General features: G+C 42.4%; 2 protein-coding genes across 2 annotated transcripts in view; both read right to left on the bottom strand.

Annotated features, from left to right (window-relative positions):
• Positions 1–3,132: 3,132 nt before the first annotated feature.
• Positions 3,133–13,676, bottom strand: ankle1 (ankyrin repeat and LEM domain containing 1). Its single transcript, XM_021610318.3, has 9 exons — positions 13,319–13,676; positions 12,781–12,933; positions 12,376–12,481; positions 11,439–11,562; positions 8,600–11,188; positions 6,934–7,108; positions 6,577–6,739; positions 5,946–6,078; positions 3,133–4,933 (listed from the first exon to the last, which is right to left on the bottom strand). Exons 1-9 carry the CDS (start codon positions 13,384–13,386, stop codon positions 4,761–4,763), a joined length of 3,684 nt encoding a protein of 1,227 aa, XP_021465993.3. The 5' UTR covers positions 13,387–13,676; the 3' UTR covers positions 3,133–4,760.
• Positions 13,677–15,547: 1,871 nt separating this feature from the next.
• The window catches only part of alpi.2 (alkaline phosphatase, intestinal, tandem duplicate 2), a 28,123-nt gene continuing 22,311 nt past the window's right edge, over positions 15,548–21,359 (bottom strand). Inside the window, exons 9-11 of the mRNA XM_021610103.3 lie at positions 20,832–21,023; positions 17,005–17,121; positions 15,548–16,515 (exon numbers count right to left, since the gene is read on the bottom strand). Of these exons, the coding sequence (XP_021465778.2) occupies positions 16,226–16,515; positions 17,005–17,121; positions 20,832–21,023 (599 nt within the window). The 3' untranslated portion in view covers positions 15,548–16,225. The remainder of the gene's footprint in view (positions 16,516–17,004; positions 17,122–20,831; positions 21,024–21,359) is intronic.

The raw sequence follows: 21,359 nt of genomic DNA, 5'->3' as shown, positions 1-21,359 counted from the left end.
TTGACTCTGTACCGTAATACCCTGTATATAGCCTCCACATTGACTCTGTACCGTAATACCCTGTATATAGCCTCCACATTGACTCTGTACCGTAATACCCTGTATATAGCCTCCACATTGACTCTGTACCATAATACCCTGTATATAGCCTCCACATTGACTCTGTACCGTAACACCCTGTATATAGCCTCCACATTGACTCTGTACCGTAATACCCTGTATATAGCCTCCACATTGACTCTGTACCGTAACACCCTGTATATAGCCTCCACATTGACTCTGTACCGTAATACCCTGTATATAGCCTCCACATTGACTCTGTACCGTAACACCCTGTATATAGCCTCCACATTGACTCTGTACCGTAATACCCTGTATATAGCCTCCACATTGACTCTGTACCGTAACACCCTGTATATAGCCTCCACATTGACTCTGTACCGTAATACCCTGTATATAGCCTCCACATTGACTCTGTACCGGTACCTCCTGTATATAGCCTCCACATTGACTCTGTACCGTAATACCCTGTATATAGCCTCCACATTGACTCTGTACCGGTACTCCCTGTATATAGCCTCCACATTGACTCTGTACCGGTACCTCCTGTATATAGCCTCCACATTGACTCTGTACCGTAATACCCTGTATATAGCCTCCACATTGTTATTCACTGCTGCTCTTTGATGATCTGTTTTTCGTATCTTACTTTTTTCTATTTTTTTTTATTTTTTAGGTATTATCTTAACTGCATCGTTGGTTAAGGGCTTGTATAAGTAATGTGACAAATACATTTTGATTAGATTTGTTATGTCCTGAAGGAAATAGCCCCACTAATCATCTTGGAGAAACAGTGCATCACAACTCCCCGCCTGTAGTGATTTTAAAGGTATTTAGTAGGAATTATATAATAAATGTAGAGAGAGAAGTTCTGTGACTCCATAAAGGGAATGATACTATACCTCATAACAAGGACGATGGCAACTCATATTAAACATAAGACCTTCAACTAGTTGTGTGTCTGGAATATGATTACTTTAAAATTCGTTTTTACATTTTGTTCTCATAATCTAATTTTACATTTATCTAGTCCTTTTATCTTCCAGAAAATAACACTTGAATAACATCATGAAGAATAGGTGACCCAGTATGCTGTTACTTATGTCAATGCTGTCCAACTTTCAGACACTGGGTCTGGAATTATAGGATTCCTTGATAAAAATATTTTTTTGTTACAAAAAAATACTAAAATAATTCAAATACTGAGCTATATGGGAATGCTCAAACAATTTATATCATTTCATACTAATACAATTGCTCCTAATAAAAATAAACTCCCTGAAAGATAGGGGTCAAAAATGATTGGATCCCCCTGTTTTCAATACTCCCAGCAGCTGACCATATCACTGCCTGGAATCGGCCTTGGTACTTGGTTTGGAACCAGCGCTGTGGTCATGTGGGTTTGGCCTTGGAAAGAACAATACAATAACCCCATGCCTACTGTGAAATGTGGTGTTAGTTCTTTTATGTAATGGGGCTGTTTGGCTTCCACTGGTCTTCGGGGTCCTTGTTAAGGTCAACGGCATTATGAACTTTAACGAGGACCAAGACATTTTTAGTAAAAAATAAATTTTAAAAAAACCTGGTTGCATTTGAATCTTCGTGCAAGATAATAACCACACACACACATCATCAAAATCCACGAAGATATGCTTGACCATGTCATTCTCCGGACATGTGGTTTGATTTTGAAGAGGACAGTCCATAAATGCAGACGAAGGATATCAAGGAAGTGGTAAGATTATGTATCCCAATGTGCCTAAGATAGCATCCCAATGTCATCAAACATTTTAGAAAAAGGCTCAGTGCTGTTATCCTCACAAGGGGGAGAATGTTTTTTAGATATATATATATATATATCAATCTCTCTCTGAGTAATTGTGTTTAGTATATAATATATTTTTGTGTGTATTTTTTTGCTCATTAAAATAAAGATCAAGAGATCCAATAATTCCACTGTTTATAACTCAAACACAAGATTTTGCCAATGACAAAGATTTGGGAGTGTTTCCATCCAAAGTACAATAGTAAAATAGATAACTCTATGAGAGAACCATCAGAAGTCAACTAGAGGGAACTTGTGACGTGTTGATAGACACCATCAGACCATTAGAGGTGTGGTAATAGTGGTAATAGACACCATCAGACCACTAGTGACGTGGTGATAGACACCATCAGACCACAGACCACTATTATCTTGCACGAAGATTCAAACAGTGGAATTATTGGATCTCTTGATCTGACATGGTGATAGACACCATCAGACGGAACTCTAGACCACTAGTGACGTGGTGATAGACACCATAGTGACAGACACCATCAGACCACTAGAGGGAACTCTGACGTGGTGATAGACACCATCAGACCACTAGAGGGAACTCTGATGTGTACCCATTTGAAGTTCACTGCTATATTATTTATTTTACCTTTAGGCAAGTCAGTTAAGAACAAATTCTTATTTTCAATGACGGCCTAGTGGGTTGACTCATTGATCAGAGCTAGCATGTCCTTCATTTAGCTTCCGAGTGGCGCAGCAGTCTAAGGCACTTCTTCTCAGCGCAAGAGGCATCACTACAGTTCCTGGTTCGAATCCAGGCTGTATCACATCCGGCCGTGATTGGGAGTCCCATAGGGTGGCGCACAACTGGCCCAGCGTCGTCTAAGTTTGGCCAGAGTAGGCCGTCGTTGTAAATAAGAATTTGTTCTTAACTGACTTGACAAGTTAAATAAAAGGTAAAATTATAAACATAAAAAAATACAATATATATAATTTTTTACAATTAGATCAATAAGAATCTCTAGCATTTCCTTGCCTCGTTTTTAAAATCCCATTGGATGAGGTCAGAGGTCCCTCCCCTCAGAACTTCTCATCCAATGGGTTTTGAGGAGGACGCTACAGTAGAAGAGAGTATGGGAGGAATCAAGGAAATGAAATTGCCATTCTCCCATTGTTCTAATTATGCTGGTACACAAGCACACCTTTCACAGTTTATTGTTCAGGTCTTGGCCAAATGCTGTTATAGTGAAATGTCAGGGTAAACTGAAATTAAAAGTGACAAACGAGTCAATTACTTCGGTATTTTTGTTTTTATAAGAACATCCTAACACACAACGAAGAAAAAGAATGCTACATTGACGAAATAGTCTATAGACAGTTGAAAGATTCTGTGGATGAGATGATTCGAACACGTAAACTTCTGCCAGTTTGACATAGCACAACCAGCATAGCTAATGTTATTGACATTTGTTTGGAAACTTCATTTTAACTATGCATTTATCAGATCACTTGTTAAAAGGGGGGAATAGTTAAATCACGTTAATCTGTAATTGATTTGACCGAGGTAAATAACGAAATCCTCGAAACGTGTGTAAAAGTGTTTTTCCTTCCACCCAGTGTTTTGACCATAGACATACATTGGTTGTGACACGATTATTTTTCCTTTAGTGCTTTCATTCTGGTGGTAGACTTTATCTACAAATACATACATAATGATCATACTACTAACAATACAAGCCTAATGGTTTTCCTGCTAAAGAAATACATGTATTTGCATCATATTTAATGGACGTACATATATAACTGATGCTAAGGTAAGTGAACAAGCTTTCAATATCAGTCTTTCTTCCAATGACTCATTCTGTCTCTTTCTCAATTCATCACCTTTCTCTTCGGCTCCTTCTAAAAACATATTGGAGAAGAAGGACCGACAGGCGGGACCTTGGAACTTCTCTTCCAATGAGGTTGAGAAGAAGGTCCGACAGGCGGGACCTTGGAATTTCTCTTCCAATGAGGTTGAGAAGAAGGTCCGACAGGCGGGACCTTGGAATTTCTCTTCCAATGAGGTTGAGAAGAAGGTGAGGAGATGGGATTAGAGAAGGAGGCGAGGAGATGAGATTAGAGAAGGAAGCGAGGAGATGGGATTAGAGAAGGAGGCGAGGAGATGAGATTAGAGAAGGAAGCGAGGAGATGGGATTAGAGAAGGAGGCGAGGAGATGGGATTAGAGAAGGAGGCGAGGAGATTGGAGAACTGACAGAAAGGTGAAATGACAACCATTAGAGCTCCAAGGTGAATCTGGTTGAGCCTAGGTATGACATGGACACAAAAAAATGTATAGAAAAATAACCTATATCTTGGTCCCGTGTTCCAACAAGCCAATCTTTCTACATCAATAAGTAAAACATTTACACTTTAAAAGGCCCAGTACAGTCAAAAATGTGGTTTCCCTGTGTTATATTAACTTCCCACACTATGAGCTTGAAATAATATTGTGAAAATTATGATAATACCCTTTTAGTGTAAGAGCTGTTTGAAATCGACCGTCTGAAATGTCAGCCTGTTTGGTGGGATGGAGTTTTGGTAACATCAACAGGCATCAACAGGCTGTAAATTTGTCAATTTTCAATGTTCCTCTCCCCATTCAGACCACTCCTAGACAGTCCTATCAAAATTCTTGCTTGAGAAATTGCTCTTTGTCTAAGAAGTTATTTTTGTTCCTTTTTTAACAATTTTAATTGAAAACAAATCATAATAAAGGTACTTAATTATTACTCAGAAATGATTTGATATTGAGATAAAAACAGCTGCAATGGACCTTTAAGCCCAAGTTTCGTCTGAATGGAGTAAACTAGTCAACACCTTGTTCAATAAATGCTTTCATTTTCTGTTGGTGCAGTACCCAACTCTACCCACTGGGGGGCACTACTGTCCCACCCTGATATCAGGAGGTCTGAGCTGCCTCTCTCCCTCAGCCAGGAAGATCTGCATGGCCCTGTAGAGCAGGTGCACCCCCAGCTCCCTCTTCCTCTTCAACTGCCACGTGGACACCACCCCGTAGTAGTCCCCTCGCTTCTGGTTGGTCAGCATCTTCAACCCTGCAATGGGAAGGTTTATTTTGTTGAAACTGTTTATCTTATTTCGTTGCATTCATTTTAGTTTCGTATATAGGCAAGACATATTTTTTTTCAATAATTTGTAGGACAAAAAAACATTTTTTTTTTTTAAATGAGACTCATTAGAAATTAATTAGGGGAAAAAAATAGACCTAAACACTTAAAAGTGTCATGTAGTTCAGGATGCAGATCAAATCTGAAGATATCCATCGTAACATTATATATATTTTTTAATGTAACCTTTATTTAACAAGGCAAGTCAGTTAAGAACAAGTTCTTATTAACAATGACGGCCTACACCGGCCATACCCGGAAGACTGCTGTGAATGGAATGGAACCAGGGTCTGTAGTACTGAGATGCAGTGTCTTAGACTGCTGTGATACAGCCTGGAATGGAACCAGGGTCTGTAGTACTGAGATGCAGTGTCTTAGACCGCTGTGATACAGCCTGGAATGGAACCAGGGTCTGTAGTACTGAGATGCAGTGTCTTAGACCGCTGTGATACAGCCTGGAATGGAACCAGGGTCTGTAGTACTGAGATGCAGTGTCTTAGACCGCTGTGATACAGCCTGGAATGGAACCAGGGTCTGTAGTACTGAGATGCAGTGTCTTAGACCGCTGTGATACAGCCTGGAATGGAACCAGGGTCTGTAGTACTGAGATGCAGTGTCTTAGACCGCTGTGATACAGCCTGGAATGGAACCAGGGTCTGTAGTACTGAGATGCAGTGTCTTAGACCGCTGCACCACTCGGGACCCATAGAACATAGAAGTACAACCAGGCTACATAAGACGTTTTCCTCTCCTCGTCTCCCTCTCTCCATCTTCACTGATCGTTACGAACTACACCAGTGAAAGGAAATGACTGAAAAGCATCTTCAAAATATCGACTTGTTTTCTAGCCTGTATTTTCAGACGAGTAAGAAAGAAAGAAAAAAGGATTAGTCACTTTAGACTACTGAGATGGACCCCAAATAAAAGAATGGTCACTCACCAATGGCGTCCACCATGACGGCCTCACGCGTGTAGGCCTCCACGGGGATGACGTTCTGGAAGCAGTGCAGAGAGATCACCCCCTGCTCGGCCTTCCAAACCTGGAGGATGTGCTGCACCTTGGAGCACAGTTTCTGTCCCCCCCCCCAAAAAATAGGAGGAACAATATGGACGTTAACATATTTAAAAAAATATTTTTACCTTTATTTAACCAGGCAAGTCAGTTAAGAACAAATTCTTATTTTCAATGACGGCCTAGGAACAGTAGGTCAACTGCCTTGTTCAGGGGCAGAACGACAGATTTGTACCTTGTCAGGGGTTTGAACTTGCAACCTTCCAGTTACTAGTCCAACGCTCTAACCACTAGGCTACCCTGCCGACCCATTGATGTGTATTGATGTGGACCACATCCCATTTCACATAACTTTACACTTGGGCCATTTATATTACATTTGAACTTTGGTTAGCCATTGTTGTTCGTCAAGACAAATTACCCAATTCCCCCACTGCACCAATACGGTCTTTTACAATACAACCAACCGACAGGAGGAAACTACATAGACCCAGAACGAGAGAAAAACAACAAAAGGGATACGGAAGTTCAAATGTAGATAATGAAAAGTGACTCCAACCTTAGAAGTCTTATCTCCTCGGTGGTAGTCTAGAGCCTCGTACAGATGGCTGTAGGGTCGGGAGCGTTTGCCTTTGCCCACGTAGAATATAGCGCTGATGAAAGTCTGAAAACAATCTATAGGGCTCATGGAATGACTCCGATACGGGAGGTTCTTTGTTACTCTGATGCAGGAAAAGGAACATAGATGAAAGGTGAAATGACGTTGTTTAAAAATGACGCTCAATATCAAATTCACCATTTTGCAATGAGTTTCTTTCACCCCATTGGAGGAGAAGGTCCAGGGTGATTCGCCCGGTGAGAGGATGCAAGGAAGGATTCATTTAGGCGTTGGAAAAGCCAAACGATTACAACTGACCTGGGGTCCAGTAGCAGGTAGTTGAAGCTGGACTTGATGACGCCCTCCCGCCACTTCCTGTTCTGGTCTGGTTGGTCAAACTGCTGGCACAGCGCCAGCTCGTCGTCCTGGCAGTCGGGCAGCACCAACGTCCGCAGGGCCACACACAGCTCTGGACTGTGTCCCTGCGCAGGACCTAAAAAACACACATAACTCAAGTCAGTCACCCACAGCAGAAAAGAGTAGCATTTTCATAAGTACTACTAGTTCATTGGATAATCTTTCAAAAGGTAACTAACCCAGAGATGTAGTGGTTTAAAATCAGAAGGTGGTTAAACACTGAACACCTGACTGGGTGTGAGCGAACCAACCACGTTAAGCTAACAACTAACTTGCACCAAGTCTGGAATCAACAGGACCCTTAACATCTTCTAGCCTCAATCCAGAAGACTGCTAAATAGTTAATCAAATAGCTACCTGGACTATCTGCATTGCCCCACTAACTTTTTTTGACACAGCACATAAGCTGCTGTTACTGTATATTAACCATCTTATTGACTAGTCACATTATCCCTACCTACAGAATATACACTACATCACTAAAAGTATGTGGACACCTGCTTGTCAAACATCTCATTCCAAAATCATGGGCATTAATATGGAGTGGGTCCAAGGCTTTCCACTAGACGTTGGAACATTGCTGCTATAACAGCCTTCTACTCTTCTGGGAAGACTTTCCACTAGAAGTTGGAACATTGCTGCTATAACAGCCTCCACTCTTCTGGGAAGGCTTTCCACTAGATGTTGGAACATTGCTGCTATAACAGCCTCTCTGGGAAGACTTTCCACTAGACGTTGGAACATTGCTGCTATAACAGCCTCCACTCTTCTGGGAAGGCTTTCCACTAGACGTTGGAACATTGCTGCTATAACAGCCTCCACTCTTCTGGGAAGGCTTTCTAGATGTTGGAACATTGCTGCAGGGGACTTGCTTCCATTCAGCCACAAGAGTATCGAATAGAAAAGTACTAACACATAATAATAAATACACAATGAGTAACGTTACTATATTATTACTTTTCTATTCGATCTCTCTCTGCATTGTTGGGAAGCATTTCACTGTTAAGGCGTCCCATCAGAAACAGTTCGTGGTCTTCGGCAAGGTTTTTTTTCCGGAGGTTCGTGTACACAAATATTTCTCTTGAGGTGCGCCAAAATCGTTAGCTGAAGTCTATAGCCCCTTCATCAGCGTTTGGTCAACAGTAGAGATTGTTGTTGTCATTCAATGAAGGAGGAATCTGCAATTGTTTTCACTTGAGAAATACTGAACCAAACATATTTTGTCAGATGTAAAACTGCGAGACGAAGATCTCCTCAACAAAAATGTTCAAATTAATGACAGATTTCTTGAGTGATCTTAATTCTGATTATTTTGAGGAAGTGTATACTGGCTACGGTGTCTCAAAATGGACAAAAAGTACTATTGCCATTTTCTTCTTGTTTTTCAAGTGAAGGTCTTTTAAGGGAGTATGCGAACACACTCGTTCGGTTCGTCTACATGTGACCAATAAAATGCCATTTGCATAATCAACAGTGTTAACCCCCCCCCCCTCACATCTCTGATCTAACCTTAATGACGTCATCATGAAATGTGATTGAGAGTTAACACAACTGAAAGGAACATTACCTCGGGGTTGGTCCGGCAGTTGTTGTTGAGTGTCCGGCTCCAGCAACAGCCGCCTTAGCCTCTTCATGTACACTGGCCGGGTGCGGTGACTTATGGGTCCCGGACTCTCTCCCATCTCCACAAGCCTGCGTCTCAGCTCCTTGTCCGTCAGGCATTTGGTCTCTGACCACTCCCGAGCCACCACGGGCTCCTGGTTCTCCTTCCCTTTGGCCTCCGTTCCTCCACCACCCTGCAGGGAGCGCCAGTCGTACAGCACTGTGTCCTCGCCGCTGGACGTGCTCATGCTGGAGCTGAGCGAGGTGTTGGCCGCAGGTGGGACGTGGGTCTCGATCAGTTCGTGACCCTGCTCCGTGTCCGTGTAGAGGTACTCCACCGGTTCCTCCTGGTCTGGTATCACAGGACGTCCGCCTGGGGTGTAGGAGAGGCTGGCCAGCCGCTGGGGCTTGTGGACGCGGGAGAGTCGACTCATGCTGTAGCGCGGGGTAGTGCCTGGGGTCGATGGGGGCTGATCTCTTTTTGGAGAGAAGTAACTGGAGCTGGATGAAGATGGAGTCTGGGAACTTGACAAAGATGAGCTTGAGTCGGCCTCCTCTGTGGTCCAGGATTCCTCCACTCTTGGTCCAAAGCTACCAACTGTCCCCTCCTTGGTCACTGCATCACTGGAGCTGGACAAATCGTCGGTTAGAAATTCACCACTTTCAAGAACGTCTTTTCTCAGATAAGTGGGTAAAGTCTCTTTGTGAGGATTTTTTAAAGTAAAGTAATTATCCAGTAAAGAGAATTTGTCAGCTAAACTTGGAGTTACGATGACTGTGTCAGCCATGGTTTTAGAGATGAGGGTGTCCGCTTGGCTGGCACTAACACAAGATCCCTCACCTCTGTCGTCCTTGGCGATGATGAGGGTGTCCGCTTGGCTGGCACTAACACAAGATCCCTCACCTCTGTCGTCCTTGGCGATGATGAGGGTGTCCGCTTGGCTGGCACTAACACAAGATCCCTGACCTCTGTCGTCCTTGCCGATGATGAGGGTGTCCGCTTGGCTGGCACTGACATATGACCCTTGACCTCTGTCGGCTCTGAGAGTGCTAGATTGAGGCTCTTGGCTCTCGTAGATGACAAATGAGTCCCCAGAAGTACTACCTGTCCCGTTTCCAGAAAAGACTGGGGTGCGACTACGCCCGCATGGCGTGTCGTAAAAGACGTTGTCGCTGCCTTGCGACTTGATGTTTTGGCGGCGTGTGCGTGTCGGCGTAGGCAAGGTCTGCTCAAACAGCGAGGAGGTGGAGAGGAGGCTTTCGGGGGTCTTGCCGCTAATGACCGAGCAGCGACTCAGCCGCGAGTGCGTCCTACCAGTGACAAAGGGACTTGGGGTCAGAGGCAGGTCCTCCTCCAACGCTGGAGTAGAACCAGGTCTGGGAGTGCATTCAGTCGGTCTTGTTGACAACTCTTCAACATTACCCGCTAAGACAGCATCTGGAAATATTTTTTCACAACCTGGACCTTTGGTTGGAGATATTTTGTCAGTCAATGTAAGGTTATCTACCATGGCTGGTAGTTCTACCATGGCTTGTTTTGACCTCTCTGAGCTGTTGGGAGTTTCATCAGTATCTACATTGTTAGTGTTCATAGGATTTTGTGTGTGTTTGTCGTCTTCGACACCTCTGCTTTTCACTTTACGCTCCTCTTCAGAGGGCGAGACCCGCCTGGGGGACGCCTCCAGGGTCGTAATGTAGTGGTCACTATCACAGCTGCTGTACCGACTAGTGCCGCTGCTACTGCTGCTGCTGCCAGCAGAGCCACATAATGCTCGTTCAGGGACCTTCACTTCTTCTACCTGGGTCTCAACGACTTCTCCGTCCTCTTCCTCAAATGGGAAGTGTCCAACAAATGTTTTTTCCATGTCGATCTCAGTGCACTCATTATTATCCTTGGAGAATACAAACACATGTTCAGGGGACGTGACGTCGATCCCCTGGTGATGTAGGACGGTGGCCATGCGCTCTGGATCCAGGAACTCTGAGTATTCCGAGAAGTCGAGAGTATAGTCTTTAGAGTAGGCAGTACCCTGACCCCCTGGCTCCCGCCTCGGAGATTCTGAACTAAAAACGGGGAAGTATTCGTCCACTTCCTCTCTGAAGCTCACACTCTTGCGGCTCGTGCGTCGTGAAAAGCAAGGAGGGAGGAGGTCCAACGGAGGAGGAGAGAGTCTGTTCCCAGTTACAGACGGATGCAGCGCACTGCAGTCAGCGAGTGGTACGTCCTCCCGAAGTACAGGAAGTGCGGCTCTAGGACCTGCAACGGACATACGAGTGCTGGATAACATTGACGGAGGCTCCCAGTCAGAGTCCGTGTCCCACTCGTTGGTGTGGCGCACCTCAGGGTTAGATTTACAATCAGACGCCCCTGAATGGGATCCTCTTCTCCAACTGTGCCTGTTGCTAATAGCAGACAGTTCAAAAAACGAGGTCAGACGTGTGCTACTCAGTGGGCCCTCCCCGAAGTCACTCAGCAAGGACATGCTGTGAGAGAGAACACTGCAGTCTTCGGACTCAGCGTAGCTTGACGCGTCACCTTGGCCATTGTAAACAGCTGCAGGAAATTGAAAAGGACAAAGTAATTAAGACTCTTAAGAAATCAGACAATTATAATAACATACGCCATTTCTCATACGCTTTTATCCAACACATCTTACAACAGTCAGTCAGTCTGTGACCCAAAGGGGATTGAACCCACGGCCCTGGAGTCACTAGCGACTTGCTCTTACCAACCGAGCCACACAGTGACGCGTCACAGAGTTTGCAATGTGAAGCATCACAAACGTTCTAGACAAATGTCTTACAGTATTGGAATTGAGGCAGATCTTCCTCCTCTGTGTCCAAGGACTGAGACTGGTGCTCCTGAAGGAGGTGGGCACATCTGCGGTTGTCCTGTTGTTGTGCCAGATCACCTGGTTTGTTCCCTTCCTGACGAGAGCAATGAGACAACATAAGGAGTAGGTGAGAATGATTGCCGTACTGTAAATGGGGTTATGAAAAAGGAAAAAGTGGTGATTGTTTCAAAATCTGGATGGGAAAAAAAAGTAGATATTGTCCAGTGTTTAATTTTCTGGTAACATAGTGAGACTCAGATTTTTATCATTTTTTTGATGATGCAAAGTTTGGTAACAGAATGACGGCACAAACTGTTATTCTGTTACAAACTTTGCATCTGCACTGTTCTTTAAGTAAATGTGTTTTTGCAACAAAAAAAAAAATTGAAATTGGTAAAAGTAGTCATTTTTTCATAGAGTTGTATGGTTTGTTTAACTTTGCAATATTTTAACATACATTTTAAAGTGGAAAATCTCACTATGTTACCGTGGAATTGCCCTGTAATAGTGACCACCACACCAGAACAACTCAAAGTAGGAGAGAGAGAGAGAGAGAGAGAGAGAGAGAGAGAGAGAGAGAGAGCGAGAGAGAGAGAGAGAGAGAGAGAGAGAGAGAGAGAGACACAGGGAGACACAGGGAGACACAGAGAGACACAGAGAGAGACAGAGAGAGAGACAGAGAGAGACAGAGACAGAGAGAGTTGATTCATGTTGTTTTACAGAACACTGTACAGAAGAACATAGTTAATATGTAAATTAAACCCTCCTTTGCTCCTCCTGCTTTCTTGCAGCATTGTGACTACTTACAAGTCTTACAGTAACGTAACTCATACCTACTGTAGCCTACATTTTAAAGATAAGTGCAAAAAAGCTGAGTGAAATCAGACACAAATGTAATCTCTCCCACCTGATCCTTTAAGTTGGCGTTCCCTCCATTCTTTAACAGCAGTTTGAGATTCTGATAGCAACCCCATAACGCTGCTACGTGCAGGGGTGTCAAGCCATCCGAAGACCTGGATGAAAAAAAAAGCTAATTTGATGCAAAGCTTTGCTGCCTGCATGTTTATGACATGTTATAAGAATGTAATGGAGCCGACAGACATGTCAGCTCAGATTCTAGCTCACAAGCATTTCACTACACCCGCAATAACATCTGCTAAATATGTGACCACTATAAAATTAGATTTGATTCATATTATAGCAATGTCGCAAGATGTACGGAATGTCTAGCTATACAACATAATGGCAAGCAACATGATCTGCACATTGGAAAACAGTAGAGCCTATTTAGTTGAATTTAGGTCTACAGTACCGGATGTTGGGGTCTGCCCCATGTTGTAGAATTAACTTTAGGCAGCGTATACTTTTCTCAGTCTCTTTGCCAACTGCCAAATGCACAGCAGCAACACCTTTACTTCCGACAAGATTGGGATTTGCTCCTTGTGCGAGAAGAATCTGCACGGTTCTAAAAAATAAATGTTCAGAAAAGAGTCATGTTATTATTTTGTCATACGTAGTGTTAAAATTGCACGTATGTAAATGTATTAAAATAGGTATAAACCTTACAGACAACAAGGTTAAAGTTACATATCATAGAAGTAAATAGTTAACTAGCCCTGTTGTTATCTAGCTAACTATAAATAGTTACGTTACCTTCTGTACAGTAGCACATCCCTTACATCTGCGGTAACGTCAGCCTAGTATCTCTGGCCCTTCTCATAACTCTAATGATACATGCTTGCCATAGCTGTAAATTATGAAGCTACTGACTAGTAACGTTACAGTAGCACAGATGGATACTCCTTGGTAGTAACGTTAGCTAGTCAGGTAAAGAGATGACAGCACATTACCTTGGTTCTCCGTCATTCACAGCTTTGCACAGCTGTGTTGCCAGACTGGTCTTGCTTCGATGCTGCATGACTCGCGTACTTCTGCAATATTTCGTCTGGTCATCAAAGCTTTTACTTTAGCTACCGAACTAAAAGCATGCAATCCAAGTTTTCGTGCTCGTCGGATGCAATTTAATTGAGATTGATCGGTTTCGTTTATTTATTTATGTTTTGCAATTTTGATAAATACACATTTCATCTTCGATTTCCTTTCTTGGTTTATTGTGTTGAAGTTCCCTCCAAGTTCATAAACCCCGCCTGTCCGTTTCCGGCAGACTAGATGCAGTATTGCGTGTCGCTGCCTTTCTCAGGTCGGAGTGCGAATTACACATTTAAATATCTAATGGCCTCACAATCCTAGTTGCAGGCCGGTTTGAGTTTATTTTTTACAGGGACAGTGCACATGAATCAATAACCTGGGCAGGTTATTAAAAACAATTACAATATAGACAATCATTGAGCAGTGAGCACACGCAGAGCAACGAGCAACATAGGACAAGCAAGACGTAGCATACAGACAGAGCAACATAGGACAAGCAAGACGTAGCATACAGACAGAGCAACATAGGACAAGCAAGACGTAGCATACAGACAGAGCAACATAGGACAAGCAAGACGTAGCATACAGACAGAGCAACATAGAACAAAAAGCATCAAGACAAAATTCATAAAAGCAACAGAGTGTTTCCACACCTCACAAGCTACAGACAACAGACAACATGGAAAGTGGCATTACACAGCTAGGGACCATGTTCACAAATCTGATGGACATTTAGCCATGTCTTCATGCATTTTGTGAAAGTGTGAAACCACAACAATTTCCTTGCTATTTCGTTATGCCTGTCATTTGAGGCCAAAATTGTTACAAGCGAAAATGTGGTGACACCCAAATCAGCCATCTCACAGAAAAATGTCCTCTTATCCTCAGTATACCGCCTGCAATATAACAGGACATGCTTCACAATCTGTACCTCAACACATTCCTCACACCCCATCTGGGTTTTCCCCCACTAACACTAGCCCACTTCCCAATACACTATGACCCTGCATCAGCCTATTTTGCGCAGAAGTCCAATATCCCGCCCACAGATAATACTGATTGGTTTAATCTAGTATCTGTCAGCATTCGGACCAATTAGACTTTACCGTCAAAACTGGGTGGCATGTATTTTTTATTTTACCTTTATTTAACTAGGTAAGTCAGTTAAAGAACAAATACTTATTTTCAATGACGGCCTAAGAACAGTGGGTTAACTGCTTTGTTCAGGGGCAGAACAACTGGTTTTTACCTTGTCGGCTCTGGGATTCGATCTTGCAATCTTTCGGTTATGGGGTTTATCTCAATGAAGTAAAGAGGAATCATTTCCTCGTTTCGTTAGTTATGAGTTATTCTTAAATATTCTTTCACCATGTATTTAGTTAACTAGATATAGGCCGGTCAATATTTATTTAGCTAGCTATAGATCAGTCAATATTTTTTTAACTAGCTATAGATCATTCAATATTTATTTAGCTAGCTATAGATCAGTCAATATTTTTTCAACTAGCTATAGATCATTCAATATTCATTTAGCTAGATATCGATCAGGGAAGGATATGAGACCAGAGTACAGGCCACTTTATGTAATAAGTTATGAAATCTATGGCTACATTTCAATAGTTTTGTTTTTTACAGTTCCTTTCCTTTATCGCAGCGTTTCCCAAACTCGATCCCCGGGACCCCAAAAGGCTTTTGTTTTTTTTTGCCCTTACACTACACAGATGCTTCAAATGATCAAAGCTTGATGATTTGTTGATTATTTGAATCAGCTGTGTAGCGCTAGGGCAAAAAAAATGTACTTGGGTTCCCTAGGACTGAGTTTGGGAAAGATTGTTTCATCCCGTACTTTTTGAATAATCAATCAGCACATAATTTACTCTAAAGAAATACCCAGCTACATGTATTTAAAAAATGTCATTTTATATTCCAAAATATATTAATTTAAAAACAGGACCTCATTTGTTGTCCACGGTATTGCGTTTCATAGTAGATTTACTGACTGAAGTCATAGCCGTTTATCTTTTCCTTACAATAGTCATGTTACTAACTATGACAATAAAATGGTTAACAAGCATTAACTTCTTCAAGAATTATTGTTTCCTACCCCAAAAAATGTCATTTTATTTGAAATGAATTAGACTAATCGCAAGTACATTTGGATACGTTTTATGGAGTGTCAATGGAGATTATACAGTAGATCAGCTCAGTTTACACAACGCCATTACTATCCATAACCCTTTCCATTTCCTAAATAACAAACATTACTATCCATACCCCATTCCCTTTCCTAAATAACAAACATTACTATCCATACCCCATTCCCTTTCCTAAATAACAAACATTACTATCCATACCCCTTTCCTAAATAACAAACAAACATAACTACCCCTAACTCAATAGCAAACATTACTATCCATACCTTAATAACAAACAAACATGGGTTGAACATGATTACCCATATCTTAATTGAACATTAGCAATGCCAACAAATAAGGTATATCAATATTGCAGGACAGAAGAGCTATCCGAGGGTTGCTATTGGTCCCGTGTAGGTCAGTTGGTAGAGCGTGACGCTTGCAACGCCAGGGTTGTGGGTTCGATTTCCCCATGGGGGGGGGGGACCAGTACAAAGATGGATGTAGTCACTCCTGTAAGAAAATCTGCTAAATGACTCAAATGTAAAATGTCTGTGTGGTGGAATATCGGCTAAATCTCAGTAGATTAATCATAGCTGGGTCTCTAAATGTTTCCAAAATCAGACAGATATAACGGAGAGGAGGGCAGGTATGAGGCCCATCAGAGGGAGAAGAGTGCAGGTATGAGGCCCATCAGACAGCGAAGAGGGAGAGGAGGGCAGGTATGAGGCCCATCAGCAGCACTATGAGGCTGGGGTTGGTGGCTCCTGTGTGGCTAGGCTCTGGCTCTAGGTCTGGGATGAAGCAGTCTGTGTAGGGCTCAATGCATGCTGCGTAGGCCATGACGTGGGCGATGTAGCTCTGCTCCTGGACCCCGTGAAAGAGGTGAGCCATGGGGCCCTTGGCAAAGATGGCCACGTCCTCTGAGCCGTGGGTCTCAGAGTCCAGAGGTACGGCTGACTGCTGCTTGTAATCTTTGTGATCTGAAGGAGAGCCAAAGTTAGGAGAGAGAAAATATACATGCAATTTGGAAACTGTAGGAGTTTTGAAAAGAGGGGAGGATAATTAATATACAATCATTGGCTTTCATGTTGACGTTCATTTCTTACTATTATCTGCATGATAAACGAATTGAAATTATTTTAATCTTCAATAACTGATATCAGGGTTGGGGTCAATTTGAACTGAAGACTGTCAATTCAGGAAATAAACTAACATTTTAATTACATTTCAAATAACGTCTCAATTAACTGGAAGTATAAGATAGTTTTTTCAAAAGTTGATTTAAAAAAATGTAAAAAATAAATGCAAATTACTTCCTAAATGTACTGCCCCGCCCCTAATTATTTTACCAACACCATTTTTCTATTTGATTAGACAATGTTATCTTATTTTGCTGTCATTTTCCTCTACACATTCTGTTAAATTTAGATTTCCTCAATATGAGCGCATCGCTTTAAAGCCAAACATACCTGCTTCCGTTGTGTTGACATCTGCACGAGATCCATTGACTAACTTGTATCCTGGTCCGTTTCCATAGAGTGTGGTGGTAAAGCTCTTTTTATCGTCAGCCAAGTTACGGGACAGACCTTCAAGACACAACGCATACCAGCATGCTGTTAGATTTTGTCAGTCTAACGCTAAGCTTGCTCAAATACACATAACAGCCCCCTTGACCACATAATTATATAAACCCCTATGTTTAGCCCCCCAAAAAATAGCATTAAAGCAAAATGGAATAGGGGGCCTGATCTATACATTGCGTTTTATGGACATATTTGATGAACCATGTATGATGTGGTCTACCTAGGGATGCAAAGAATGCGTATATTACTGGAAACTTTCTAAGTTTACCTGTAAACTAAGCAGGGGTTGGAACCGGTTCAGGGAACAAAACCGAAAACAGTAATAGGGCGAAATCAGAACCTGGAACGAAAGTGATCTCTACTGTTCCAGAAAATAACCATTATTTTAAAAGGTAATGGGAACCGGTTGATACATTTATTTGACTTTCTAGGCATTTTTTCCAGCCCCACAAAAAAACGCAACAAAGCGCCTATGCAAACCACTTACGCTGTCAATCAGATACTTATTCCAGTGTCTGCCTTCCAGCTGAAAATATTTGCCAGTGTGTGTAATTGTGTAGACTACCTGCTACCCCCTCCGAAGCCTAGGTTACTGTAGCCCCTCCCCCTCCGAAGCCTAGGTTACTGTAGCCCCTCCCCCTCCGAAGCCTAGGTTACTGTAGCCCCTCCCCCTCTGAACCCTAGGTGACTGTAGCATACTGACGTTACAAGCGTGATTCAGAAATTAGAGAAATATTTTGGATTACATTATACTATAGTTATTACGTTTCACATTGGATTTATTAACCACAAAAAGGTTAGATGTGTTTTTATTCTTGTGCCACTCTGGACACACAAGCTTGTTATCTAGCTCGCTTGCTCGCTCGCTCGCTCTGGTCCAACGTTAAGCAAACTCTAGGAAGTTCAAAGACATTCAAAGTTCCTCCATAGAAGCCACACACTCCTCTAATTCAGATAATGCATGTCATAACAAGATGCCCAGCGCTTCAAGCCTCTCCCTCTCTCCTGACCAGCAAAATCTTCAATCGCATCTCTCGCCACCTGTCTGTCCATCACACATGTAAACAACTATAGCTTGCACTTCCCATAACAAGCTGCTCTATCAGCACTGATTGGTGAAGTCATTTAAAATAAGTTGATTTCAAGAGGTTTAAAACGGATCAGAAAGGAACTATCCACTGAGAGTACAAAACATTAAGGACACCTTCCTAATATTGAGTTGCCCTCAGAATAGCTGCAATTCATCAGGGCATGGACTCGATCAGGGCAAGGTGTCGAAAGCATTCCACAGTGATGCTGGCCCGTATTGACTCCAATGCTTCCCACAGTTGTGTCAAGTTGGCTGGATGTCCTTTGGGTGGTGGACCATTCTTGATACACATAGGAAACAGTGAAACCCAGCGGCGTTGTAGTTCTTTTCACACTCAAACCGGTGTGCCTGACACCTACTACCAAAACCCATTCAAAGGCACTTAAATCTTTTGTTTAGCACATTACCCCTCTGAATGGCACACAATTCATGTCTCAATTGTCTCAAGGCTTGAAAATCCTTATTTTAATAACCTCTCTCCTCCCCTTCATCTACACTGATTGAAGTGGATTTAACAAGTGACATCAATAAGGGATCATAGCTTTCACCTGATCAGTCTATGTCATGTAAAGAGCAGGTTGTCCTAATGTTTTGTAGACCAGATGTATAAGCCGGTAGTTTTGGGGGGGTTCGAACCGGTTCAGAACTTTATATTGCAGTATGAAGGGGGGGGGGGGGGAATGGCTCTGTTCAGAACTTTATATTGCAGTATGAAGGGGGGGGAATGGCTCTGTTCATAACTTTATATTGCAGTATGAAGGGGGGGGGGGGTGGCTCTGTTCAGAACTTTATATTGCAGTATGAAGGGGGGGGAATGGCTCTGTTCAGAACTTTATATTGCAGTATGAAGGAGGGGGGGGGGGGGGGGGAATGGCTCTGTTCAGAACGAAACGATTGGAAAATAATTTAAGATCCACCCCGTTTTCAAGTTCATTTAAACTTTATTTTAGATTAATCTTTATTCAGATGATCAAAATGTGTCTGTATTAGTGGCGCCTCTAGCACTGAGATGCAGTGCCTTTGACCGCTGTGCCACTCGGGAGCCCCCCTGCGTGGCCTCATCACGTGTAATGTGAAGTGCAGTCAGAAAGTATTCAGGCCCTTTGACTTTTTCCACATTTTGTTATGTTACAGAATTATTATGAAAATGTATTAAATACAAATAAATACATTTTTCTCCCTCGTCAATCTACACACAAAACCCCATGATGACAAAGCAAAAATGAGTTTAGAAATTTTGGCAAATGTAAAAAAATTAAAAATTATAATAATAATAAAATCACATTTACATACAGTACCAGTCAAAGTTTTGGACACACCTTCTAATTCCAGGGTTTTTATTTATTTGGACAATGTTCTACATTGTAGAATAATAGTGAAGACATCAAAACTATGAAATTACACATATGGAATCATGTAGTAACCAAAACAAAGTGGTAAACAAATAAACATATTTTTTATATTTGAAATTCTTCAAAGTAGCCTCCCTTTGCCTTGAGGAAAGCTTTGCACACTCTAGGCACATCATGATGCTGCCACCACCATGCTTCACTGTAGGCATGGTGCCAGGTTTCCTCCAGACGTGACGCTTGGCATTCAGGCCAAAGAGTTCAATCTTGGTTTCATCAGACCAAAGAATCTTGTTTCTCATGGCCTGAGAGTCTGTAGGTGCCTTTGGTAAACTCCAAGTGGGATGTCATGTGCCTCTTACTGAAGGCTTCCGTCTGGCCACTCTACCATAAAGGCCTGATTGGTGGAGTGCTGCAGAAATTGGTGTCCATCTGTAAGGTTCTCCCATCTCCACAGAGGAACTTTTGAGCTCTGTCAGTGACCATCGGGTTCTTGGTCACCTCCCTGACCAAAGCCCTTCTCCCCCGATTGCTCAGTTTGGCCTGGCGGCCAGCTCTAGGAAGGGCCTTAGTGGTTCCAAACTCCTTCCATTTAAGAATGATGGAGGCCACTGTGTTCTTGGGGTCCTTCAAGGCTGCAAACATTTTTGGTACCCTTCCCCAGATCTGTGACTCGACACAATCTTGTCTCGGTGCTCTACGGACAATTCCGTCGACCTCAAGACTTGGTTTTTGCTCTGACATGCACTGTCAACTATGGGACCTTATATAGACGTGTGTGCCTTTCCAAATCATGTCTAATCAATTTCATTTACCACAGGTGGACTCCAATCAAGTTGTAGAAACATCTCAAGGATGATCAATGGAAACAGGATGCAGCTGAGCTCAATTTCGAGTCTCGTAGCAAAGGGTCTGAATACTTTATGTCAATAATGTTTTACATTTTTTACATTTTTTAATACATTTGCAAACATTTCTTTAAAACTTGTTTTCTTTTTGTCATTATAGGGTATTGTGTGTAGATTTCTGAGGACATGTTTTCAATTAATCAATTTAAAAAATATGTCTAATGTAACAAAATGTGGAAAAAAGTCAAGGGGTTTGAATACTTTCCAATGGCAAATAATCAAATTAGACATTTTTAAATAAAATAAATTATGACAAAGCTGTAAAACAATATCCTAAATATAAACCATCAACTTAGTGAATACCATTGGTGTTACCGGTAGCTTTGTAACGCTAGGCCTAACTATGGACTTCATGATGTAACCTACCTAAGACGGGGTTCCCTCTGTTGGAGTACCCTCCAAAGGAGAAGACGTGGGAGTGGTCAGCAGTGACCACAGACAGAGTGTCCAGCTCACTGGTCAGTTCTGCCGCCCGCTCGATGGCATTGTCAAACTCCACCGCCTCCGTCAGGGCAAATTTGGCCCCGCTGCCATGGTGACCGTGATCAATTCTCCCCCTTGAAGTGAAAACCCCCCGCAGCAATTGTCAATACAATATGATCTTTATGAATTATATTTATTAGTCTCCTCACTCGCAGAAGCTTTAAATAGATTTAATAGGCTGTTAAACTGTACTCCATCTAGGAGAGATGATGTCACTGTCAAAGCTGTACTCCATTTTGGAGAGATGATGTCACTGTCTAACCTGTACTCCATTTTGGAGAGATGATGTCACTGTCAAAGCTGTACTCCATCTAGGAGAGATGATGTCACTGTCTAACCTGTACTCCATTTTGGAGAGATGATGTCACTGTCTAACCTGTACTCCATCTAGGAGAGATGATGTCACTGTCT

The sequence above is a fragment of the Oncorhynchus mykiss genome, chromosome 1, assembly GCF_057628025.1.
Source record: "Oncorhynchus mykiss isolate SJ-2025 chromosome 1, ASM5762802v1, whole genome shotgun sequence".
NCBI classification, from domain to species: domain Eukaryota; kingdom Metazoa; phylum Chordata; class Actinopteri; order Salmoniformes; family Salmonidae; genus Oncorhynchus; species Oncorhynchus mykiss.
This window is presented reverse-complemented; position numbering and strand designations above follow the sequence as displayed.